The 24098-nt window shown below is 41.9% G+C and overlaps 1 protein-coding gene across 1 annotated transcript in view; it reads left to right on the top strand.

Moving 5' to 3' along the window:
* The first annotated feature begins 275 nt into the window (after positions 1-275).
* The window catches only part of LOC103802766 (rho GTPase-activating protein 20-like), a 49048-nt gene continuing 25225 nt past the window's right edge, over positions 276-24098 (top strand). The window contains 2 exon segments of the mRNA XM_009075292.1: positions 276-358; positions 19783-19953. Of these exon segments, the coding sequence (XP_009073540.1) occupies positions 276-358; positions 19783-19953 (254 nt within the window).

The following is a 24098-nucleotide window of genomic DNA, read 5'->3' as shown; positions in this document are numbered from 1 at the left end:
GGGGTTTATGTCATGTGTTCAGTGTACCTCAGGTATCTATGTATAGACACTAATTATTAGCTTTTCTTTATCACTGGCGTTCTGGTCATGCTCCTGTTTTTCTCAATATGTGATATTTTACAACCATTTTCCCCCACAGGGGCTGCTGATGGCAATAACTCATCCTTTTTCCCATGGTCTGAAATTGGAGTCTGGCTGTGAGCAGTCTGTAGACATGCAGTTACTGTTCTGAATCTGACCTATAATTTCATTTTGTTTCTCTTTCCAACCAGAAAATGAAGAGTTTGGCCCAAAGACGCCAGTCTGCACCATCTTTGATCTTTGTCAAAGCACTTAGCAGATCTAGATCGGCCTCAAGGTGAGTAGCTGTACTGTTTTGCAATTTCTCAGCCCAAAACTTGGCATGTTTTTGAATTATTGTCCATACCAGGTTGTGGAACACAATTCAGGCTGCTCAGGAGATGCACAACTATAAAGCCTGCTGAGAGATGTGACAGAGCTAGCCCAGATGCTGGCTGGTCTCCTAGAGTGTTTTTCCCTGGTGTTGCCACACTAGCTGTGTTATACCCCAGTGGGTGGGCAGAGCTGCTCTGCAATTTGCAACTGGGCATGCAATGTTTGAGCTACTCAGTTGTAAATAGCTTGTGACTGGCTGTGGATGCCTGCTGGGGTGATGGCATGGGGAGAAGATGAATGTTTCTTACTTTTTGCCTTGTACACTTACGCAGTGCCAGACATATCAGGAGGGTGTATTGTGGAATTGAGCAAGTTAATTTGAGTTAAGTTTCATCTGTCATGGCCTGCTGCATGGAACAGGCTCTCCAGGGCTCTGGAAGCATCTGCTGATTCAGGATGATGCTGTGGGCCAGGATCTGGTGATCACAGCCTTCTCCTGTCCAGTATTAGCACTTGTGGGGCTGAGTATATCGGTCTTAAGCACTCAGCATTTTTGTCCTTGTCCTCTGCCAGAATCAGCCATTCCTCCTCCCTCCCTCCTGCAATGTAAAGCTGCCATAGAAATGGGAGTTTCTATGGAGCTAGTCCCCTGTCCAGCCCCAGCCTTGACCTGCCATTTGAACCACTCTGCGTACATAACTTTTGTCTCCCTGTGCTACAGTTCGTTAGACTTTAAACTTACAAAACGTAAGCGTCTATCAAGAAGTGAACCATCTGGTAGGCTGTTAATGCTTCCAGCTGTGTGTTGCTCTTTATGAAGAAACATTACTGAGGGAAATAAAAGTATGGCTTTGTAAGGAATATTTTTCCCTACTCTGTGGGGTGTTAAGTAAGCAGTATGTGAGCTTTGGAAAGTTTTTTGTGTTCCATCTCACTAATACCTGGTTTGATATCATGCAGAATTCCACAGTATTTCAGAAACCTGTGAAAGTATTCTGTGGAAAAAATCAGAGTTGCAAAATAGGAAAGGCAGATGAGTTGAAACTACTTGCAGGTCTTTTTTGCTGGCTATGACATAAAAGAGGAAACTTAGAAATTAATTTCTGAAGGCATTTGCACCTTTTTGTGTAGTCCAGTGGCCTGAGTCTAGGACTGAGAGCCAGGTTCTGTCTGTAAAATTTCTTCTGTGGCCTCTCTCTGGCTTTGTTTCCAGGTGTTTAAAATAAGATGAATAGGTATTTTGCAACCTCTTCATGAGAATATTGAAACTGTTTAGATCGTCTGTACTGCCATATTTTTTCTACATTTACTATTATTTTTTCATTGTATTTGTAGCTATGTTCATACCACCTTTTGGGGCGTAGATGACATGTTCATAACAGAGGTTGTGAAATTAGATCCAGGCTGTTACTATGGGGAGTAGCAATAACTCCCCATAGTATGCAATGAGCAGTAGAGTACAGGGGAGAAGATATGGGATCTCTCAGCCCTTGGACTTTAGGATTTCCTGCAGTTTTTTACACCTATGTCTCTGTAATGTCTTTCCTTCAAGCAGTCTTAAGACTTGCTCCTCGGTATTAAGAGAACAAACTGTATTCAATGCTTGTATTTCAATCTGCTTTCATTTGCCTGCGGGGGTTCAGAGATGAACATTTTTCTTCGATTCTACTCTTTTGTTTGTTTGTTTTATTGTCTGCTCCATAAGTATCAGAAATCAGAAGTAGCTGGAGAGACCCTGAGTGGGATACACACTCAGTATGTACATTTCCACCTAAGAATTTTATGCTTTCTGAAGGGTAAAATATGCCTTACTTGTATAGCCCAGATCAAAATTATTTCAAAATCTGGTATGTGAAAGGCCAGTTGGCAGAAACGTTGTGGTAGAGAGGACTGGAGAGGGGAAAACATTGCTTTGTTCTGCAGTAAGGGCAATACCTTGCCTACCCAATGGACTCTGCCTTTTTTACAGCTGATGGATGCTGCCTCAGTCATGTCTGTCCTCTGCCTATGACATACAACAATTTAGCTGCTCCTATTGTTTGGAACTGGTCTGTGGCCTTTATGAGAGGTATCAGGTGAAGTTTGAGGATCCTGGAGTCAGAGCAGGTGATTTTGCAGCTTCAGAGTCATTTAGTTAGAAGGTGACACTTCAGGTGGTGTTTATTATTGTTCACAGGAGCAGCAGTTCTCACCTGTGCCTGACTTCCTTGTTTGGCTGTGCAAAGCACATTCCTCTTCATCACCAAACTGATGGATGAGTTTGATCTTTCCACTTGGTTTGGTTGTGTAAATGCTTAACTCTTGTGAAGTGCTTTCTCTGAAGGAGAGCTGAAGAGCAAGAAAATGACTTCTCATGTTTTCTAATCTCCTCCAAATGTTTTATCTCAGACCTGTCTCAGCTCTTAGTTCTTGTAAATGCAAGATCCATTATTCTTCTCTGGCAGTGAACTTTAATACTAGGACTCTATAACACTTACTTGTTAATGGTTGATTAATGACTGTAGATAATAAAGCTCCTATCTGAAGTTAGCAAACATCTGTGTGGGATTTATATGAATACTCTCACCTCAGCAGCTGGCTCACCTCAGTATTTGTTGAAATTAATGAACAAGTGCAAAGTTTAAAAGGGCAGGAAAAACTTAGAAGCCAAGTCAGTTTGCATTTTTATACCACTTTATATGTCAGGCATCCCTGGTTTATATAGGGGGCACTTTCATAAAATGTAGTGGCACCCACTTTGGACAGACTTACTTTGGGGCATTTGAAAGTTTGTTAATGCTATTTATTCAAAGAAACCGTTGTGACATCTGGAGATGGCTATTTGGCATTCAGAGGATTAAGGTTTTTTAATGGTAGTGTTGTAGCTGTGATGTAATGAGGATGTGAGCAAGGCGAGGTGATCTAGCTGGAAGAAGCAGATTCTTGTTCATGTTGTTGTCCTCTTATCCAGTCCTGAAAGAGAAGCAAATCCGAAACTCCTGTGTGCTTAAAATTTTGTCTCCTCTTTCTCCAGCTATATAATTTGTTTTAATTAAAGTTCAGCCTTCCTTACACATCTTGCCTTGCCACGTCAGTCATATGAAAGGACTTACAAGATATTTGGCCTACAGAAGAATTCTGGGATGGCTGTATGGCACTGTGGTGCACAGGTGTGCAACCATGCACATACATTTAACATAGTAAATAATACAGATACTATACTGGAATTTATGCCCTTACATCCACGAGATGAAAATACGCAGGCAATTCCATTGCGTCCTGTTCTTGTTTCCCTTCCTTTTTTTTTCTGTACAGCTTCTCTTTCATCCCAAAATAGTGATGAATAGGCATGCAAGGGCTGTTCCACATCATCATCAGATGTCCTCTTTGGAAGCACTTTGAGCAAAGTTATTGTAGAAATACATTGGAAAAGTAAGGTTTTGGTATTTTTCTTGGCTGATACTCAGATGCAGGAGAAATAAGTTTGATTGTTAACTCCGTTAATGTGTATGAAATCAGCAAAGGATTTCGGTTAGTTATATTTGGCCCTGGACCTGTTCTGTGGTTGTAATTTTCCTCTTATTTTTTCTTGGTGTCCTTTAATGAAACCTGCACAACTTAATGGTATAGTTCAGTGCAACACAAATTACGGGCTTGAAACAGAAAGGTCTGAGGCCTGGATTTAAGCATCAGGTCTTGTTATCTCAAAGTAATTGATATAGAATAGTAAAGACTTGTTTCAAGTCAGATTTTCAGCCTTTCTTCTGCTGTCCCTCAAAACAATTTTTGCATGTGACAGATGTTTTTGCACCGTGTTGGCAAACTTCTGCTTGCATCTCTGATATTTCACAGGGACAGCCAAACTCTCTCATGCTGTCACTGGCAGCTTCCCCTTTTCTACTGCACGCTTCATCAGATCTCTGAAAGTGATATTTTTATGTGCTGAAACTTATTAATATAATTTCACAATTTCTGAGTCTGCATGACCATTTGTAGACCTGTATGTCTACACACTAAAGGTATTAAAATCTTGAAAATGAAATAACTCTATTACAGTGTGAAGTGTGTTTATGATGTTATTTTGGTGTAAGATAGAAGCAGGGGCTGTTTTAAAAAAAAACCCAAAGGATGTTTTTTAAAAGGTTTTATGAAGAACTCTCTGAAGAACCTGAAAAGGAAGTTCCTAAAATGTCACCCCGACTCAATTTTCTTGTGTGGCTTTTATGGTTGAAGAAGTGAAAGGTAAAAACTGAGGATTTCACAAGTTTCCAAGGTGTTTTCACCCCTTCTGTACGTGGAAGCAGTGTTATGCCATTCACAGAGAGGCTGCTCTTCCTTCTCCCAGTGCACAGTAAGTGATTCTGGCATGTTATCTTCCAGGGGTCCTGTGCCAAATGCTAAATATCCCAGATAACAAAGATCATATGTGTAATCTAGTAATACATTCCACTTGGCACTAGTCAAATACAGAGTGTTCCCAGAGTCTTGGACATTGTGTTTTCAGGGTTTTAGTCAGAAGATATGTGGATGATCCAAGCTATGTGACTAAGAAGAAGACAAAAATAGAGACTTTTAATAAACGTAAATTGCCAGAAGGCCTTAACTGTCTCTTTTTCACAAGGAAGATGAGTATTTGGTGTTTCAAAGCAAAACAGATTGCAGGGAGGAAGGGAGTAGAAGCTCATTGCAAGTAACTATCTTGTTAAGTAGGTATTTTGACTGTAATAATTTTGCTCGTTCTTCAGTCGTTTCTACGATAGCGAATAATTTTGCCTCACAGTATAATGTGCCGCAGGGCTTGTGGTTTTTTGGGAAGCATAAGGGCTGCCACTGTTGTCAGAGTGGTCCCCCAAGGTGAAAATCAAAGTGGCAGCACCCTGTGTCCTGCAATCCTCATCTTCCAGTCCTTTGTTGGAGAGACTCAGTACACGCAGGAATACAGAAGAGCCGTTCTGTGAATCAAAGTAAGAAAAAGGGCAAAATACCACAAAATAGAGTTTCCCAATGTGAGGGATTAAATAGAGGCACACTCATTTTATCTTGATTTGTGATACTTCATAGTTTTCCCACAAAGCTCCAGCTAGTCATCAAAAAGGAGGGAAAATCCTGTCCCTAAAGGCTCAGTCAACAAAGCAAATGAAAAGTTCTTTGCTTCTGGGTCTAATTTTTAGATTTAATTCAACCTCAAAACCGTAGATCAGGATTTTTTTTGAGATTTTTCATTTCATGAAAAGTTTTGATGTTTTAATGTTTTATGCTTAATCAGTACAGGCAGAAATATTTGTGTGAGAACTTCCTAGATTTCTCCCCTCAGTATGTCATGTTTCCCTACGTAAAGTAAGGATGCATGGATTTGTAGGAAAATCGTGATTTTTGTGATGATATTGTACAGGTCATTGTTACAGTATTCCTAATTCATGCTTGATTTAAGCTAATTATGACACTGGAGTATTGTTTCCTTAAACCATGTGCTTGAGACAAAAGTTATTTTTACAGAATAACGGCTGAGGATAAAATTTTATTAACTGTTAACAAGGAACAAAGTGAACTTTCTGAGGCCTCAATCGTGATTTTTGTGATGATATTGTACAGGTCATTGTTACAGTATTCCTAATTCATGCTTGATTTAAGCTAATTATGACACTGGAGTATTGTTTCCTTAAACCATGTGCTTGAGACAAAAGTTATTTTTACAGAATAACGGCTGAGGATAAAATTTTATTAACTGTTAACAAGGAACAAAGTGAACTTTCTGAGGCCTCAGATGGCTTTTCAGAGCTTGGTTTTTTTTTTGTCCCTCCACCGTGTTTTTTCTGTTTTGTTTTGTGTGTGTGTGTACATATGTTTAGTTTTGATAAAACCCATCAGTTCTTCATTTACGACATACAAACTGGCTTGTAGCAATGTTTGTACATCTGGAGATGGAAATGAGCTGCGACTCTCAGAGATATGCTGCTTTTTTATTAAAAGGAAAGGAGGTAACAAGAAGGAAGGCTTGGAAGCAGGGTTTTGGAGGGATTGGAGTTGAAATAAGGGCTTAATTTTACAATAAGTGACTAATAGTTTAACACTGGTGCTTTAAGCTGATTCCCCTTTACATGGAGTTGTGACAGTTTTAAGCCAAAGACAGCAAGGGGCACTGCTCATTGGAATGAGTGCAGGGCTCTGCTTGTCCACATGTCTCACTGTCCACATGTGCTTTTGGCTGCAGCCCATTTTAAGGACTTTTTGGATTAGGCCTTGAGGTCTGGCAGAGTGCAGCTGTTGTCCAGCCATTGTGTATCCCTGATTTTAGACAATAAAATCTCTGCCAAATGACGGTCTGGCCAAGCAGTTGGGCAGCGGCATACCTGAGGAAATCATAGACCAACTCACTCAGGCTGCTTTGAGATCATTTATCTTGTGTAAACAAGCAGAAGGACTCTAATGATGTGCGGGCTGATGTGCAGCCTCTGGTGCTCTCACCTCTGACAAGGGCCAGCATTAAATACACATTGAACTCTCCTCCAGGCTGATATGGCATTGCTTGTCCTCGTCCATCTGCTTCCTCGTGGTGTACAAAGCTGTTGCAAGGGCAAGACATGGGAATAATTGCACTACCTGAATCTAAAACTATGACATAACAAGCACCATCTCGGAGGCTTCCTGACCTCTCAAGTGCCTTGTTCTTCAGACAAGTCTGTGTCAAAAATTAGACACTACTTCATGAGAGGCTGCTGAGAAGCTCCGTCCAGTAGTCCACAGACCCTGTTTAATCTACCTGAGCAAGAGCAAGGCCCTCACAAAAATAGTTGTAAATGTTACTCTCTTTTCAACCTCAGTCTGAGTCCACTTTTCTGAGCTGTTTTTAAGTAATTGTTTAGGGCTGTGATTTCCAAACATGCAATATCAGGACTGAAGTGGGAAGGAGTCTGGCTTATGTGGTATTTTGGCAGGGAGATGCCAGAACCTATGTTGAAACCAGGGTTTGTACCATTTAGGAAGCTTAGCATAAGGTATGGTAGGTATTTTTAGCCTGTTCCTTAGGCAGGTCTCCACAGGCTGCCACTGCTCTTTGCAAAACTACTGGCCTCAAAACCACTGTGCTTTCAGTAGAAGGTAATCATCCAGGTTCAGCTCTCTGCCTCCTTAAGCAATTCATCTTCTGCTTCCTGAGAGTGATATAACTACTAAAGCAGAAGGCATTTGGAGTGAGTGGAGACTTTCCTTCTCCCTCTTGCAGCTGAAGCTGAGCTACTGTGCAGAAGGACACGCAACATTGCTGGGACCAAGAACCTTATGTTCACAGGAGCAAGTTTGGCTCCATTTTCAGATGAATGGCAAAAGCACTTACCTGGGAGGGGAAAAGCCTACACCTGTTCCCAGGATTATTTTTTGCATATCAATCACTGACTCATCCATGTTCAGCCTGTCCTGTCCTCAGGCTGAAAGTGACTGTAAGTACTGAGATGAGTGTGTTGGTTTGGATCCTTGTGCACACCAGGGGAGGTTTAGATTAGATATTAGGAAAAAATTCTTCCCTGAAAGGTGGTCAGTCATTGGAACAAGCTGCTCAGGGACACGGTGGAATCACCATCCCTGGAAATGGTCAAAAAATGTGTGGATGTGGCATTTGGGGATATGATTTAGTGGTGAACATGGTGGTCCTAGGTTAATGGTTGGATTTGATGATCTTAAAGTTTTTTTCCAACCTTAGCAATTCTGTGATTGCATGGGGAGCCTGTGCAGAAAACACCCACTGCATTCAGTGGGAGTGGGAGGCATCCCAGGTCTTCATGGCAGGATTATTTCAGAAAGTGCGGAAAAGAATGATAAAGGCCTTCACCTGAATGAAGAAGCAGAGCTGAGGCATTTTCAAACACCATCCTTCCCTCTCTTGCCTCTTCATATTCTGGTAGTAAAACTGGCAACTGGCCAGTGCCTGCTTGTCCCTTACATAAAGTAACCACCATCATAGGGTGCAGGGATGTGGACGGTCCTCTAATAGCTTTTTTCCCCAGCTTGGATCACTGGTGGAATAGAAACATCTGAGTAACCTGCCTGAGTAGCTATGTGAAAAACTCATTGAATAGGTAGGCAGTTAGTTATAGGAGAGCAAACAAGTGCATGTGGCTGCATGGCTGTTCATAAGGAATCTGGGTCATTACACTTGCAATAGCTGGCAGCAGCAGGCATATCACGTAATCTCTTCACTGTAATAGGATAATTCCTGTGCTGTAGTACTAATATCAAAATATAGTTTAAAGCCCTTGAGGCAAACCAAAGCTAGATTTGTTCCTGTTACAGCTGGGACAGGTGCAGTGAAATGACAGTCTTCTCTTCCATGTGGCACCCGTATTTGTTGTGCTTCTTAGAGAAGTGGTCCTTAAAAACTTAAGCCAGCGCGAGGGTTGGGCAGATCCTCTCTTCCTGTCTGCAGTGGGACTTTGTGGAGTTCACCCCACTGTGTCCCACAGTGCTTAGAATTATAGGCTGGCTTGTGTTGGAAGGGACCTCGAACATCATCCAGTTCCAACCTCCCTGCCATGGGCAGGGACACCTTCCATTTGACCAGGTTTCTCAGTGCCCCATCCAACCTGGCCTTGAACACTTCCAGGGATGAGGCATCCACAGCTTCTCTCTGGGCAGCCTGTTCCAGTGCTTCTCCACCCTCACAGTAAAGAATTACTTCCTAACATCTAATCTAAACCTACCCTTTTCCATTTGAGGTTTGAAATCATTCACCCTTGTCCTGTCATTACATGCCCTTCTAAATAGTCTTTCTCCCTCTTTCTTGTAGGCTCTCTTCAGGTACTGGAAGGCTGCACATAGGTCACCCTGAAGTTTTCTCTTTTCAAGGATGAATAATTCCAATTCTCTTAGCTCTTCCTAAGTAGGATAGGTGCTCCATCCCTCTAATCATCTTGGTGGCACTTCTCTGGACTTGCTCCAACAGGCCCATGTCCTTTCTGTGCTGGGGACCTCAGAGCTGGATGCAATACTCAAGGTGGGGTCTCATGTGAATGAAGTAGAAGGGAAGGATCACCTCACTCAACCTGCTGGCCATGCTGCTTTTGATGCATCGTAGGACACAGCTGGCTTTCTGGGCTGCAAGCACACATTGCTGGCTCATGTCCAGCCTCTCATCCACCAGCATCCCCAAAGCCTTCTCCTCAGGGCTGCTCTCGATCAGTTCATCCCCCAGCCTGTACTGGTACTGGAGGTTGCCCTGACACAAGTGCAGTGCCATGCACTTGGTCTTGTTAAATAAACCTCATGAGATTCCCATGGGCTCAATTCTTGAGCTTGTCCCGGTCCCTCTGGATAGCATACTATCCCTCAGGTGTGTCAGCCACATCACTCAGCTTGGTGTGATCTGCAAATATACTGAGGGTGGACTTGATCCCTGCATCTGTGCCATTAATGAAGATATTAAATAGCACTGGTCCCAGTACAGACCCCTGAGGGAAACCTCTTGACACTGATATCCATCAGGACTCTGAGCCATTGAATACTACCCTCTGGATGCAACCATCCAACCAATTTCTTATCTGTCTAACAGTCCACCCATCAAATCCATCTCTCTAGTTTAGAGAGAAGAATATTGTGAGGGACCATGTTGAAGGCTTTACAGAAGTCCACATATATGACATATGTAGGCCTCCCCCTGTCCACTGATCATGCATCATAGAAGGCCACTAGATTAGTTAGGCAGGACTTGCTCTTGATGAAGCTGCACTGACTGTCGTGAATCACCTCTGTGTTCTATAAAAAGTGCCTAATTCTTGCCCGTCTACAGCCTATGTGACATATAGCTGCAGACGACAGGGTAGGCAGCTATGTAAAGGCTCAGTAACAGTCTTACATGATAGCCCAGAAGGGATTTCTAAAGATGTCCAGACCAATCTTTTCACCTCATGTGCATATCAGCTTGAAGTGACCTGTTTCTGTCGAGATCTGGAGCATGTTCTGGCTATTTTTGGTAGCCCAGAATTCCTGGCTATGATATGGCCTGTGCTGAACTCTGGTAATAGAGTTTGCAAACTCCTTGTGAATAAAAGGTTAGTTTCATCCATGAGGTAAATAAAAATCAATAGAGTTGAGCTAGGCTTTTAAATGTCCCAATTGAATTAAGTGGAATTAAATGTCCCAATTGTGATTTCTGCTTCTCAAAAAATGTAAGGTAGGACAGTAACCTTATCCCTTCAGGCTGCTCAAATAATATTGGATCCTCCTAGTGGGACGTGGGTGAACCTGAGATCCCAGAGTCCTCCCCTGTATGCCTCCTCAGAATGGGTAAGAAGAAGCTGGGATGGAAGTAGCAAAGGTAGCCTGTGCCTCCAAACTTCTAGGCCATGAGAAGCTCCAAGAAGCGCAGAGAACCATGGTGCAGAACTGCAGGGCTGGGGTGATAAGTTCCAGCCTTTTCTTTGCCTTCTGTTCATCCTACTTTTTTTTCTTTTTTTTTCCTATCTTTTTTTCCCAACAAAGGTCACTTTTTTTTTGTGTGTGTGTGAACAATGAAATCTTTGTTTGAGTAGACAATGCCTGGAATGGCATTTCCCTGGTGCAACTGGGATGAGAGAGTGACTCAAGGTAGTGCTGCTATGTCAGTCAGTAAAAATGAGTGAGAACTGCAGTGGCAAACAGAGGATTGATTCTTTCAAAGGTCAGAAAAGGTTTTATTGACTTCTACATGTGAATATGTCCTCCCCCAAACCTCTCCCCTGCTCAGGGAAAGTTGGACCAAAACCCCTTGAACTTGCTGATTGCTGGCAGAGCTGCATAGCAGGACTGGAGGACACCCACACTGCAAGAGCATTTCAGGAGCATTTAAATAACTTGCACTAAATTCTTTTCTGGTGGAAATAGGCAAAATATGACCAAAACGTGTGGTGCTAATTTATACCAATAAAGAATTTTGCCCTTGTGCTAAATTTTCAGAGTAAACACCTTGCAGCTGTTTGTTAAAATAAAACAAAAAGCCTTGGAAGCAAACCAAACCACAAGTGTGTTTCCTGTCTCCAGCCTCCACGCTGTAGTGCATACATGCTCTGCAGAGAATATTGTCCTTTTGGCTATGTAAAAATTACTTAAGTGCAGCTTGTTTTCAGTTGAGCTGCCAAGCTTCCATCCTGAAATGTGTAAGGATTTTGTTTTAATGATGCATTTTGCCCTACAGCTATGTGATATTTTACTGCCAGACTACAGAAGAATAATACAGTTACATGCCTCAACACCTGGAACAGTTAGTGTAAAACCACATTATTCATCATAATAATTTTTATTACGTTTAATAAGATTTTGACATCATGATGAGATGATACAAAACAATTTTTAGAATCCTATTATAATTTAAGTTGGAATATTTTCTCAAGGTATATTGCGTTAAAATACATACGCTCAGTTTCAGAAGCACAAGAGTGGTATTCAGTTTCCTAAATATTGTTAGCCCTGGCTTCTGCCCTAAAATGTAAATTTATCTATTTATCTGAGTAAACCTTGCTCCCAGTCTCAGTTAATATTAATCTTCCTTCCATTGTCCAGGCTCATGCTTGGTCTGCCAGTGCTGGGGAGGGAGCAGAGGCTCTCTCCGAGATCCACAGGCACAGTCTCTAAGGGAAAATGCAGCACTGAGAGGTGACTGCCTCAGATTTGTTCAAATATGTTACTTGTAAAAAAGAAGTTGCGAGCAGTGAAGAACAGTTGTAAGTAGGAGCAGGCATTTTAAAACTTAGTAACTAATGCTCTTTGAAAAACGGAGGAGATCTCACTTGTTTCATGGTACAAAACCTACTGTATGTGCCACGGTGATGGCCTGGGGGGCTTTAACGGAGTGCTGCAGAAAATAGACTTGCTATTCCTGGAATGCTGCACTCTTCACAAAGTGCTGCTTCAACTGCATAAGATTTAACATAGATAACAGCAAGCAAACATGCCCAGCATCCTCAGAACGAAGCTCCCTTGGCATAGCAGGGATCAGTTGACAGCACATCTTCAGGAATGGGTTGGCAGTGTCTATTCAAGTCCCTTCTATAAATAATCAGTGTAAGTTTACAACCACCTACAAACTCTGTGTTGGCCCATATCGTACCTACCACCTTCCTGGAAAACACTCCTACCCTCCAAGCTCATACTTCTTGTGTTTACTTTTACCCTCCAGGTATAATTATTATTTATTAGAATAAAGTGCCATATAAACTTAGATGAAATGCATATTGTGGATTGTGACGTCTAGAAGTAAGCAGGTCCTGAGCACGTGGGTGACTCGCTGAGGGCACTGGTTGTGGTTAGAAGGCAGTGACAGAAAGGAGTAGTTAGCACCTTTAAAAATGCAGAGGAATTTATATATATATATATATATATATCCTGTCAAAGTAGTGCTCTGAGCTGCAGATTGCTCCGTGTGGGTGAGCCTTGTCTGCATCTATCCTAGTTCATGGCAAAAGGAGCTGTGAATGCTCATCCCTGAAGGGCTTTGCATGGACATACTGAACAGGTAGTGGGAATGGAGCAGGCTGGACTGAGCAAGTCATGGAAAAAAGCTATGGCTGTTGGCATGCCTGTTTTCAGCTCCTTACTCCCTCTGTAAATGGTTTGTGAGTTTGTGCCAAGCCAGAAGCCATGTCACAAGAACATCTCCAGTTAGGTAGCGTTAATGTGCGGAAGCAGGTGGTATCTCCAGGTTTCTGTCTTTTTCCATCTACAGCTGGTTTGAGCAAATGATCAGGTACCTACGCAGGGCTTTGCTTGTTCCTCAACTGCTCTTCAAAGACAGAGTCCCTTGCTGATCTCCGTGGTCCTGTGTTCAGTCTCAAGCATGGGCAGTTGTTTTCAGTGTACAAGAGAAGCTCTTCTTTCATTTAATTTTTCACTCTTCTCTTTTTGCATACAGAGTGTGATGATCTATTATCATGATTTTGTCAAGTTGGGTAGAATACAGTGCAAGTCACATCCAAGTTATCATTTGTGATGAAATTCAATAATGTTAACGTTGCATTTGAGTGCCTTATAAGGAGCCCGTTAAGACAGATCAGCACTCATTGCTGTGTTACAGATTTGAGGGGTTTTTTTTCACCTTATCTCATGGGAAACAAGGAGCTCTTGCACATCAAATTGAAGCTCTTTGCTTTTGGTTAGTTAAAGAATTGTTCTCACACTTATTAAGTTAATTATCTTGAATGCAAAACACCCTCTAGCCACACAGTATGGGTAATATGTCTTATGTGTTAAAGGATTTCCAGCAGGAAACCATCTTGGCTTCCAAGCTCCCGTTAGCAGGGCCTGCCTCATTAGCAAAAATATGAGGCAAGCATCAATTAAGCTGCTCATGAAGTTCCTTCTCACAGGATATTTTAGGAGCTAAAGTGTCTGAGTAGGAGGCACAGAAAAAAAGTGCAAATATTGTTACCTGGCTTCCAATATAAGCTCTGTCAAGAAAATGGAGGAACTTGACTTCTAGATCAAGCTTGCTTTTGTGGGTATCTCTGCTGGTCACAAATCACATGTTGTCCCTGACTGATAATCCATTTTGGCAAAAATCCGTAATGTAGGCTGAACTGTAGACATTTCTTACTGTGCAGATAGCTGCTGTTTTCACTAGCCTTGAAAGGATGTGAAAAGCTCCTGCTTCTCTCAGTGGGTTGCTCTAGCCCAAAGCTGTGACTCAGTGATGGTAAGTAAATGCTTTACTGAGGGACACCGAAGTTGAAAATTCATTGGCTTTATTATTCCTGGAAGATAAATTGCTGGTTCTTTAGAGCCATCCAAAACTGGCCTTTGAGATATACAAAATAAGTCTGTTTTCTCTGAACACTGTGAGGAGGGTTGGCAGGTGCTCTGCTTGGTGGCCTCTCTAGCCTGTAGCCAAAACATCATTAGGTTTATGTTGCAAGCTGCAAGCTCTACATGTGTAGGCACGTTATCTTCAACATCTTCATAAATGACTTGGACACAGGACTTGAAGGTACACCACATTGCCAATGACACTAAATTGGGAGGAGCTGTTGATTCCCTTGACGGCAGAGAGGCCCTGTAGAGAGACCTAGACGAATTAGAGGGCTGGGCAATCACCAGCCTTCTAACAAGGGCAAGTGCCAGATTCTGAACTTGGGGTGGGGCAACCCTGGCTGTATGTACAGACTGGGGAATGAGGGCCCTGGAAAGCAGTACTACGGAAAGGGACCTGGGGGTCCTTGTCAATGGCAAGTTGAATATGGGTCAACAGTGTGCCCTGGCAGCCAAGAGGGCCAGCTGTGTCCTGGACTGCATCAAAAAGCAGGCCAGCAGGTCAAGGGAGGTGATTTTGCCTCTCTAGTTCACTCAGTGAGACCCAGCTTGGAGTTCTGTGTCCAGCTCCGAGGTCCTCAGTACAGAAAGGTCATGGACCTGTTGGAGCAGGTCCAGAGGAAAGCCACAAAGATAATTAGAAGAACAGAACACCTCTCCTATGAGAAGAGGCTGATAAAATGGGAACTGTTCAGCCTAGAGGAAAGAAGGCTCTGGGTAGACCTTAGAACAACCTTCCAGTACCTAAAGGTGACCTATAAGAAAGATAGGGACAAACATTTTAGCAGGGCTTATTGCAGTAGGACAAGGGTTAATGGTTTTAAAATGAAGGCAGGTCGCCTCAGACTAGATGTAAGGAAGAAGTTTTTTACAACGAGGGTGATGAAACACTGGAACAGATTTCCTTGAGAGATGTTAAGATGCCCCATGCCTGGAAAGATTCAAAGTCAGGTTGGTTGGGGCTCTGAGCAATCTGATGTAGTTGAAGATGTCCCTGCTTATTGCAGAGGTGTTGGACTACATGACCTTTAAAGGTCCCTACTAACCCAAACTATTTTATGACTCTTAGGATTTGATGGTCCTGTGGGTCTCTTCTAACTCAGAATATGCTGTGATTCTGTGATTGATTCTATGGAAACTGGAAGGAGCTTCTTGTCCTTACTTGGACTTTAGCACTGGTGGATGCATGCAGTCTATTTACTTACAGTACATATGTGTGAAATTAATACAGGCTAAGTTGTTCACTGTAAGAGGAATTTGGAGAGGTATTATGGATGTGTGTTTGACGGACCAAGTGCAGCCTCTTACGTAGCTGGGCTGACTCAGGTTTTGGTGCTCTGCTAATGAAATGGTGCATGTCTCACCTACATCTTGTGAAAGACCTCAAAGGTTAAAGAGGTGGCACTTTATTTCAATAGGAATCTCTTGTGTGGAGAGAATTGGTGCTGCATTGTAAGAGGAAATCGACTTCTGTGGCTGCGGAGATATCATCAGTGGAAAGAATTTCTGGCAGAGAACAATAACCAAAACAATGGAGTGAGGTTTAGGATGGAGCATGAGCAGCCTGCGAGAGGGATGTCATGCAGCTGAGGTACCTGGAATAGCTCATTCCAGCTTAGCTGCCTTGGAAGAGATTGTTCCCCTGAGGCATGTTACAGCTTAATCTAAATCATAGATAGGCTGAAGTCATCATCAATTAATATCAGGGGAAAGCTTCCCAATGACATAAATGACATTTGGATCATGGATTTAGTAACCACTTAACACGGGCTGTTAAACTCTCCTTTGGAAAGTATAATTTTTTCATTGTTTTCACTACAAGCAGAAGAAAGCTGACGTCTCTGAGAATAAACATTTTGTGGTTCATGCCATTCAGGTATTGGTTTAATTGGAAACCCCAAGGAAGCTCTGCAGAGGCAAGAAGTATTTTCTGTGCTTTTGTGGTTTCTGGTAAATACAGTATCGATGAAGTGAGCATTGATGTGTTTGCTTTCACACTGAATGCAGCTCGGATGCATTTTTCAGTGTTTGGTTGACTACTGTGGATTTCAATATATTTCACCTACAAAATTGAAGAGTTCTTTTAATTCAGAGGCACAAAATGCCTGTTTTAATTAATTTAAAAAATAATAGGTGTAAAAATATATGTTCTGGAAACTCCAGCAGAGAAATCTTCAATTATCTTTCTACTAATTTCAGCCAGTACAGTGATTTTAATCTTTTCCTGAATAACTCAAGAATATCTCTGTAGATATCCTCAAATTACTAAATTTTCTCCTGAGTTAAAATCCCACACGGAAATTTCAGACCCCAAAAATAGCACTTTTAGGAAAAAATGTCCACTTCAGACTAGAGTTTTACAATGGCAATTCCATCAAAACGCCAGTGTCAGCCTTGCTTCTACATGAAGTGGATCACAACCGATTGCTGGCTCTGCAGGATCCCCATCTATCCCCATCTTTTGGGAATCAGTTCACAGTTCCTTCTTAATAAATCTGGATGATGGCTTTTTTTCTTGCCAAACTGGAAAGATGTTACTTTGTGGTAGTTTTACATGTGTAAATTGTAAAATCACTTTTAGGGGAATACAGGGAAGGCAGAGAGAGCCCTACATCACTGACTTTTGGGTTTTAATTGTATCAGAAATCACATTGACTTAAGTACTGGGTTTTGCCTCATTCTATTGAAAGGAATCTTCAAAGAATCAGTATTTGTGTACTTAGCACTTTTTAAAAATTAGACCCATTTAATGTCCAGAGAAATCACTGAGCCATTAAAAACTGAACTGCAAAATGCCTCTCTCACAGAAATCCCTATGCCCGAGGGTATTGCTGATTTGGATTTTCTTCAATGTAGCAACACTTGGGTTTCATTCATGTCTTGTAACAATGGAACATTAATTGAGAGGATCAAAAGCATGCTTTCCAAAAGACATTTTTTTGTCACTACTGACATGATTTTCCTCCATGTTCCTTGTTTCTGGGGCTTTAGAAGATTCTGGATGAATTAATGGCTTTGATTTTTCCCCCACTGTATTTCCAAGGAAGAAAACTTTTTTCCTTTTTTTAAAAAAATTTTCTTTTTGTTTTTCTTTTTTAAAATAAGGCTTATCAGGCAAACTCTAATATTAGAGTATATAGGAGTTCAGATGACAGATGAGTTTAAAAAGCACTGGGTCAAAAGGCAGTTCAATTTGCTTGACCCTGCTGGCATTACTAAACCTGCTACACCTTCAGTTGCATACCTACATGACAAAGATTTTGCTCAGCTTAATTTGAGAGGTTCTTGGGCTTACAAAATATGCAAACAGGAATAATCAAATAGAGTTGCCTACATGGTGACATAGAAGTCTGACCCTACAGAAATGTCAGTAGGGGCAGACACTACGGTATGATTTTAAGGATGCTCCTGCCTGTTTGGTTACAACAGTGTAACATGAAAGGGTTTCTCCTAACTATTGTTGTTACTGGGCTCAAATTCAAGTGAGTATATCCTTTACGTAATCTTTGAGGTAAGGACCATGCATGGCTTTCATGCAGGTGGACTCATTATAATTCCTGATTTCTGCTTAAGTTTCTGTGCCAAGTGCTGCTCGGGAGTTAATGAAATGGAGTCTCAGTTACCTAACACTTACTGATGAACTGGTGAACAGGTGAATTCCCAGTCCCGTGGAAGTGGCAGGGTAGGAGAGGTGCTTGCAGTTCCCCTGACTGCTGTTGGTGGCCACACAACATGTATATAGATATATTGTTGTACAGGACTAAAACTCCTCTCTCTGCTTTAACCTCCACACTCCTGGACACCCCTTCTGCTTAGGAATGATCAAATAACTTTGGTTTGCATTATTCATTCTGGAAGTCATTCCTCTTCTTTTTCTCTTCCCCGAAGAGGTAGGCAATGGAAGACAATATTAAGACACAGTTTAAGACAAAATAAGTTGAGGAATTCTTTCAAAAACCCAGACTTCCAGCCAGAAAGGGGAATCCAAGGCCAAGCAAAGCTCTCTCCAGCAGCTCCTTACACATCAGTGAAAGTGTGCCCTGCTAATGTAGGCCAATCTCTGAGCTTATCCTTTCTCTCCCAGCTGTCAGGATTTCTTAAATAATGTCCTCCATAATCCAGCCACAGGTATCAAGGAGAGGAGGGTTGTGAGTCATCCAGGCTCTGAGAGATACAAGAAGGTTTATGACCTTCTTTGAAGGTTTTCTCCACTGTCTCTTGTTTTCTTTCATTTCTCTCCCATTTGTTTTGTGACTTTCACTATATTAGGTCCATTTCTTCTCTCAGCAAAGTCATTAGGTGTTTGTCATCCATTCCAGCAGGAAAAAACTAGAATTGCAAAGCTGCTCCCTTTAGCCTGTCATTGCCAAGCTGATCCTGCCAAGTGTTAGCTTAATTTGTCTTTTTTTTTTTTTACAAGAAAAAAAAATAAATACATTTGAATAAAAATTTAACTGACTCATTCTACTAAAGGGAAATGGTTCATTTGGAGGCATCTCTAGGGAAAGCAAATAATTGAAAACTTGGATTTTAAAATTGTGAGTAAAGATACTAATGGATCCTGGTTTTAATCCAGAAATCAATTATGTAAGGTACACCAGGGTGTAGGAGACCCAGGCTCAGTTCTCTCACCTTCCTGTGAGAATTTGAAGCTGTCTCTGGCCCTCCAAGGGAGAACCTGCACTGCAACAAGCTTCTAGGGAGCCCTAGAGAAGGAGTGTCCTCCTCTCAGACTCTCACATTCATTCAGTTTGGCTCCACGTAAATAGTAGTTTGTTAGGGCAAGGATCAGAAATGAAGGACACCCTGTCTGGGTGAGGAGCTGACCACTGTGCTAGAGAAACTCTATATCTGCTTCAATAAGTATTCAACTACTTTATGTAGAACAGTTAGATCAGGACGGATTGAGAGAATCATGTCTCCTCCTTGGGCTGCAACCTATTCAGTACCTCCCTAGAACAGATTAGTGTCTTTCAGGAGAGAGCCTGATTTTTTCCTGGATTTGGATTACCCAGCAGCCTCAGACAAGTGTTGCAGTGCTCCAGTCACCCAACCAAACCCTGCAGCAGGAGCTTACTTCAATGCTTGTTGGTTGTGTGCTGAGAAAGGCTGAGCAGCCTCTTCTCATGTTGAATGTAGTACGTGGTCTGTCTCTAGCAAGGTTCAGTTGCATCTTATGTTTGTCCTTTGTTCTGAATAGTTTCTATAAATCACTTTCAACCCTGAATATGAGTCCTCTTCTGACTAAGGTGCATGTGCAGGTATCTGTTCATCATTCATATGTCTTCTCTTTCTTTTTGGAGAGCCTACAGAAGATGAATTATGTTTTCTAAGATTTCAGTACAAAGGGAAGCAAATACAAATAGAAAAAATGAAGAGAGCTGTGTCTAAGTTATTGTCCTTTGCTTAATGCTACCCATATTCTTCTTGGGCTGTAAAAGATTCAGCAAGGACAGTCTCTAACAGCTTTTGTGTCAGAATCTGACTGCTGAATTATCCTCTTAGGCCCTCTCACCTTTCACTGAAATGTGGACAAATAAATTGCCTTTTGGCAGCAGGTACGGAAAGTCACCGCCTGGTTCTCACTCACAGGCAACTGGCTGATTTGCTTTCCTTTATTCCATTTGTTTCCTTTTGCAGGGAAGGCTGCTTCTCCCCCATCAGCCCAGAGGCATGGCCCCTTGTGCAGTCTTTCATATGCCACAACCGAACGTTCATACTGGATGGCCACGTGCAGCTGAAGACGAGTCTGCAAACACAGGAGCGACACCTTTTCCTCTTTACAGACCTTCTGGTCGTTGCCAAGTCCAAGTGAGTATTGGCCCCATGGGCCCTGCTCCTGCAGAGCAGACATTTCCATCAGTACAGCACGGCATGGATGTCCAGAATGCGGGTTTTTTAGTAGCAAATCTTCCCTAAATCATAAGGAAACTTTTTGTTTTGACCTTTCCAGGAACCTTTGAAAACCCCATAGCCATAGAGGAATTCCAGGATGCAACATTTGAAGGAAATATCAGATGTTCTTCAATATATTGCTTGTGTTGTATTGTGTTTTCTGCTTTGGGAGTGCAGCGTCATAAAAAAGGCTCATCAATGCTCAGCTGTGTCCATTGTGCTGCCTTGAACTGATTGTTGTGTTTTAGGCAGGTCATCTTCAGTCCCATGGGGTATGTGTAACACCAGGGGTTGTGTCACAGAGGGGTGAGAGGTCTTAGTGCTTACCTAGAAGCTGTTTCGATACACACCAGTGATGAGCAGCTGTATAAAAACAGAGATTGCAGGCAGCATTGCAATGTCTGTCTCTGTAGGTTGTTCTGTGCCAGAAGGAATGTAGAGAAGGGGAAGGGGAAAGGGAAGCGATGCGGAGCAGTCTGGGTAGTGTTCATGTGTAATCAGGCTTGCTGCTGAGCTCTGATTATTCACTCTACCATTCACAATTAAATCACGTTTACAAGCTGTGTCTAGCATGGCAGCTTCACGCGGCATTTGTGATTTAAGGCAATTTTAGAGGGTGCTTTCACTTGTTGTTATGGGTTATGGGGAAATAATAATAAAAAATCCTGATGTAGCTTCACTCCCTGTTAGGCACTGTGTTGTGGTTTCACAGGGTGGGCAGTCTCTTTGTGAATCCTGGGCTTTGGCAATGTGTCGTTCCGCTTAAGCAATTGTTTCAGGGGCTTCTGGGAAAAGCCAGAAGAAATCTGTGTTTTCTGTAGAAATCCGAGCCGTGTCTGTTTGAATCACACATGGTAAACATAACCCCCCCAGCTAAACTCCCTCACTTGATGTGGTGTGACAACACAGAGGATATTTTACACAAAACATGTTCCTCTATGGGTGGGTGGTGAGCATAAGGATATTTGGGGGAAGTCTTGCCATTCTACCAGCAGCAGCAGTAGCAGCAGCACTGTTACTGTATTGATTTATGCTTGTTGCTTGTTTAGGGTGGAATTCACCTCACCTAATTTCAGCTTTAAGATGTGAAATATTTGCAGCTTACCTAGGCTTCTAGGCTCCTTTTACAGCCACTGGGGCAAAACTAGCACCTTCTGCAGCAAATTCACCTGATGCTAAAAGAGTGTTGATAGTGGGTGAGTGGAGTCATGCTCTTGGGGGTCTCTCTGTCCACTAGCTATTCAGTGGGCATGGTCCACCAGCTTAGCTCCTAAACGGTAGAAGACTAAAGTCAGGAGGGATAAATCCCTCCCTCGCTGGTCAGTGTACTGAACAGAAGCCACATTACAGCCCCAGGCTGAGCTACACATTACTGCAGGTTTGGCTGTGTCCCAGTGGGACTATTTGCATAGGAAAGCACTACTTGGTGTCACCGCACAAAAATCTGCTCCCCAGGGAGTAATAACAGCTCTTGCAGCATGTGATTTAATGTGGTGAAGAGACTGCAGTGTTTGAAAAAGGTGGAACAGAACAAATAGCGCTTTTGCATGTGAAAAAGAAGGGGGGGAACAAGTCTTTGCTAGAAATGGTAAAAATAGTATTTTGAGTGATATTACTTCATGTATTTTGAAGAACTAATTGGGATGTTCTCTCTACAGCTGCTCTGTCAGCAATTAAAGCATCAGAGCTGTCACTAATGAATACTTCTTAAAAATCAGTATTTTTAAAGTTGTCTCACGCTAAAATGCCATTGCCAGTTCCTAGAAGGAAAACCCGAGCGTGTGTATTGCTATGTGGCCGTGACTCTTGATTGCTATTGACTTTTTAATAGCTGATGCAGAGTCAAAGCAGTCAGACCAGGGCAGAATTAATGATACAGTTGAATCTGACATAACTTCAGAATTATTCCTTGTGAAGGTGCTAAAAATTTGTAATAGTCTCTAGTCTTAAGTATTTTTTCAGCTTGGGGCATATGAACCTCTAAGGTATCTTCGGTACAGCTTGGCTCTGTGCTGGTGTCAGCTCAGCTGAAGGTAGCCAGTCACTGTACAAAGGGACCTCGTGTGTAATTAGGCTTTGTATGATCAACAAACAGGTACAAGGTTTTCCTAAAGAGAGCAGCAAGTATCTTGTGCCTTCTGAGCTTGCTGGGTAAACTACTGTACAGCACTGAGGTCCTGCTTAAAAGCAGCGAACTGGCATTGCTCCCATGGAAATTGGTGAGGGGTAAGCCCTTGCCACAACTGGTCCATGTATGACTTGGGACAATGGGCCTGTAGGTTCATTTTTTGCTACTTTCTAATAATTTCTGAAATGTAGACTGTTACGTGTTTGTATCATGCATGATACAAGTTTATAGAAAATAGTCCTCAGGTGCTGTGCTCCTTTGTTGCCTTGTCCTTCGCTGCCTTCATGTGAGGATTAAGTCACAAATTAATTGAAAGAGTTTTTCTTACTAAACCAATGTTGAGCATGTAAGATATTATACTCTTTTCTATATATTGATTATACTTCTTACAGAGAGCATGTGTTTTTATTTGTCGGAGTAAGTGTTTTAAGGATCTGTCAGTGATGAAGGTTTCTCACCTAAGTTATGTGAGAGGCACAAAGAAATGGTTTCTAATTTCTCTTTTGTAATGGGACCTATGTATATACACATGCATTTTAAGGTTATTTTCCCAATGTGACTGGATGTAGAAACTAATGGTTGAGTGCATAGATGGCATAACGGTAGCAATCTCACAGTAGATCCATTTATGCTTTTGTCAGAGGGTCCTGTTAAGGAGATTAGCAAATCTAGTGAGAAGTTAATCTTCCATCTGTTATCAGCTACAAGGTATCCAATTGCCATTTACAGAAACCAAAAGGAACTGAGTGTACTCTGCAGAGGTGGCATAATTTGGGGTGCATCAATACCTACAGCATTGATGTTCATGGTTTTTCTGTTCATTTCAGTGGACTTGAGATCTGTGTGATATTTACAGTAACATTTGCTAGGGGATTTACTTAAAATATATGTAATATTCATTAGATTGTTACTCTACTCGTTTTTCAGATGTTCAGTCTTGCTGCTTCCTGAGTCAGCAATGATATATTCATTTCTAGAAGTAATGCTTTGGCACTTAAATAGAAGACCCACGTTTCACAAATGCTGAGAACTTGTGGATTGCATAAAGGACATGGCAGATAGGGATAAAATTATACTTCAGGCTCCTTAGATGTTAACGGAGGCTACTGTTTCAGTGCCTCTGGAAACCAGGCCACTTGAATACTGATAATAGCTGAGAGCTGTGACTAGGCATGGCAAACAGGGTAAGAATATACATCAAGCATGATTGGAGAACATCCTTGTGCTTCTGCCAACACCCTGCTGACACCCGCTACTGGCACTGTAGGGGTCTGGCTTTATGAACTGTAAATGTTAAAAAAGTGAAGGAACATGCAGAGTGTTCACTGTGCTGGTTGATGGCAAAACAAAGGTGAGGAGAAAGGAAGGGTCAACAGATTGGTTCGGTGGAGTCAGACCAGACATCCATTTACTAACATCTACATTAGAATTCACAGCTGTATCTTTTTTTGTACATCTACATTTTCACAGTTCATTCTGTGCTCAGTCAGAATACAGTTATTTTGGTATTCTTGGCAGATCTTACTTGTTGCACCATAAACGGATTTGTTGATGAGCATGTTGAAATGTTCTCCCTTACTGTAAGTTTCTCTTTGATCTGGTAACGAAATGTAATAGAGTAAAGAGAGGTGAAATGTTCAGCTGATGGGGAAACACCATAGTCTTAATTTAGTTGAACATGGTGTTTAGCTTTCAGTTTAAAAAATACACAAACTTGAGATGGTATTTTATAATATGACAATCAAATTGAAGTGCACCTTTTTGCCAGGTTTGTTATGCACGGACAGTCCTTTCTTGCCCACCACTGCAAACATTGCTGCACTATCCCACCACACGTGTTAGCACAATGTCAGCTGGAAACCTCAGACCAGTCAGGGTACAGCAAGTTCATCTATGTCCCTAAAGCCATAAGGTTCAAGTACTTTCATGGTTC

This window comes from Acanthisitta chloris, unplaced genomic scaffold (genome assembly GCF_000695815.1).
Source record: "Acanthisitta chloris isolate BGI_N310 unplaced genomic scaffold, ASM69581v1 scaffold1510, whole genome shotgun sequence".
Taxonomy (NCBI): domain Eukaryota; kingdom Metazoa; phylum Chordata; class Aves; order Passeriformes; family Acanthisittidae; genus Acanthisitta; species Acanthisitta chloris.
This window is presented reverse-complemented; position numbering and strand designations above follow the sequence as displayed.